At 49.3% G+C, this 2807-nt stretch overlaps 1 protein-coding gene across 1 annotated transcript; it reads left to right on the top strand.

The window, feature by feature from the left end:
* Positions 1 to 970: 970 nt before the first annotated feature.
* LOC148123587 (sperm motility kinase 2B-like) lies at positions 971 to 2514 on the top strand. The gene has a single exon (XM_087903213.1). The coding sequence runs from the start codon at positions 1175 to 1177 to the stop codon at positions 2483 to 2485; it is 1311 nt and encodes a 436-aa protein (XP_087759339.1). The 5' UTR covers positions 971 to 1174; the 3' UTR covers positions 2486 to 2514.
* Positions 2515 to 2807: the final 293 nt, after the last annotated feature.

The following is a 2807-nucleotide window of genomic DNA, read 5'->3' as shown; positions in this document are numbered from 1 at the left end:
GTGTTGGCAGAGACTGCTTGTTTGTTTCCTGACCACTCAAACCCAAATAATTACATAGAAACTATATTGATTAAAACACTGTTTGGCCTATTAGCTCAGGCTTCTTATTAACTAACTCTTACATCTTAAATTAACCAATTTTTATTAATCTGTGTATCACCACGAGGCTGTGACCTACTGGTAAGGTTCTGGGGCATCTGTCTCCTTTGGAAGCTACATGGCATCTCCCTGACTCCACCTACTTTCTCTCTACATCTCTGTTTGGATTTCCCGCTTGATTTTACTCTACTAAGCTGTTAACTGGAACAGCTCCTTTAATAACCAATGGTAATAAAACATATTCATAGCATACAGAGGGAAATCCCACATCACCCCATTGAGTTGGAGGTGTGATAGGAAAGGGGACCCTGCAAACAGAATGCAGTAAGGCAAAAAACAATGCAGAGAGACAAGGATGAAAGGGATAGGGACCCTGGTTCTCCAGTGAATGGAGTTGAGGTGAAAGGAGGGGCACTGGTAAGCAAGGTGTTAGCAGGCTGAGGTGAGAATGGGGAGACCATCCTGGAGGACAGGAAGTCTAATGTGATTCACCTACCAGAATCCCTGCCGGATGAAGCCACCAGGGTGTGGTGGGGTGTTGTGGGGGTGGGGGAAGTCCCAGGTAGAAAGCATTTTGTTTCTAGGTATCAGGTAAGAAGGGGTAAAGCTGGGTTCACAGCATTCAGTGCAGTTCCCAGGGAGGATTGGAAGGAGAATGAACATCACCACCAGTACCAGCCCAGTGTGTTCACCAGATGGCCCAAGTTGAGAGTCCCTTAGACTTCATTTTTGATTTTAGCTCTTTTTTTCTCACATTTCTTTTGTTATTCTTATTTTATTTTTCTAGGTTTTACTATCCTTTATTTCATCTTCTTTTCTTCTTTTATTTGTTTGTTTTTAGGTAGCATTTGTAGCAATCTTAGCTACAATGACTACATCCAGTGAGGAGGGGTCATCAGAGACCAGCCCAGTGCCTAGTATTTTTGAAGAAGAGAGCTTTCAGTCTCAGTATAGAGTCCTGAGGACCATCGGCCGGGGGAGCAATGCCAAGGTCCAGCTGGCCCACCACCGCCTCACAGGTACCCCCGTGGCTGTCAAAGTGCTTCAAAAAAAGAAGAAGTGGTGTCACTCAGTCATGACTGAGGTAGATATCATGATGATAGTCAGTCACCCCAACATCATCTCACTCCGCCAAGTAATTGAGTGTGAGAAGAGAATATACCTAGTCATGGAGCTGGCTGAGGGACAACAGCTTTATCAATACATCCGACAGGCTGGACACCTGCAGGAGGACGAGGCCCGGGGAATATTCAGACAAATAATAAGTGCTGTGAGCTACTTCCATGAGCTTGGGATAGTTCATCGGGACCTGAAACCAGACAATATCATGCTGAATGAGAATGGAAAAGTCAAAATCATCGACTTTGGCCTCGGCACACAAGTCAAACCTGGGCAAAGGCTAAACCGGCACTGTGGCGCTTACTCCTTCGGGGCCCCTGAACTCTTTCTTGGCAAGCTATATGATGGCCCCAAGATCGACATATGGACCATGGGAGTCGTCTTATATTTCATGGTAGTCGGGAAGGTCCCATTTAATGCTGTCACCATACCAGAACTGCGAAGGCAGGTTGTGTCAGGGAAGTATCCTGTCCCCTCGAACTTGTCAGAAGAACTCCGGGACCTGCTTAGCCGTTTAATGACAGTCAACCCCAGGTTTAGGCCCACAGTGACCGAGGTGATGACACACCCCTGGCTCAGGGAAGACTTGGAGGCTTCACCAAATCCCTGTGAGGAAATAGTCCCCAGCTTGCCTGACCCAGCAATTGTAGAAGCCATGGAATATATGGGGTTCCAAGCCCAGGATATCAAAGATTCGTTGCATCAAAGAAAGTACAATCAGACCATGGCATCCTATTGCTTACTGCAAGAGCAGGCTCTCCAGGGGCATGGCCGCACAACCCGGGCTCAGCCTGTGAATCCAGGGCTGACTCCATTCCCTTCACTTGAAGATCCCGCTGCTTTCCCTATAGAACTGAGGAGGAGGGGAAGTGAGCCAGCCCTTGGCACATTACTCAGACAGCCAGCCACTTATGGTCATGTGCCTGCCTATGGCCAGCAGGCAGGTCAAAGAGGAAGCAGACATCCCGCTGGGTCTGCTCTCCCTCTCTGCAGGCCACTCCAGAGGCCATCCACACCGGATCAAGTCCACCAGCGTGCCAAGAGTGCTCCCTGCATTTACTCAACGAGCAACAGCAGTGAGAACACGGAAGACTTAGGCTCCCACGGCTCCTCAGCAGAGGGCAAGCCCACCCACAGACGGGGCCAGCCCAGGGGCTTGAAGGGATGGACAAGGAGGATAGGAAGCGCCCTGATGAGACTGTGTTGCTGCTTTCCCTCAAGGAAGAAACCTCGCCTAGGGCAGAACAGAGTCTCCCCTCAGAAATGAGGCACAAGGAGGGAGTTTGGAGAACAAGCAGCAAGTATGGCCCAGGTATCTTTGTGCTTTGTCCTCCCTGGTCTCCTCTTCCATTACTAACTTCCACATCCCCACCACCCTTCAGCAGACTTACTATCTTCTCTAAGCACCTTATTTTCCCTCCCAAGCCTCTCCCTGCTTCTGCATTTCTCCTCTTCACACTCAATACGAGTGATGTGAACCCCACTCTAAGAGGTTCTCTTGCTGACCCCATCTCTTCACCTGGACTCCACCTCCTCCCACAGCCAACAGCTCCCACAAGGTGAGGACTGAAGGGTGATGGGTTCAGGGC

This window comes from Myodes glareolus, chromosome 1 (assembly GCF_982192425.1).
Source record: "Myodes glareolus chromosome 1, mMyoGla1.1, whole genome shotgun sequence".
NCBI lineage: Eukaryota > Metazoa > Chordata > Mammalia > Rodentia > Cricetidae > Myodes > Myodes glareolus.
This window is presented reverse-complemented; position numbering and strand designations above follow the sequence as displayed.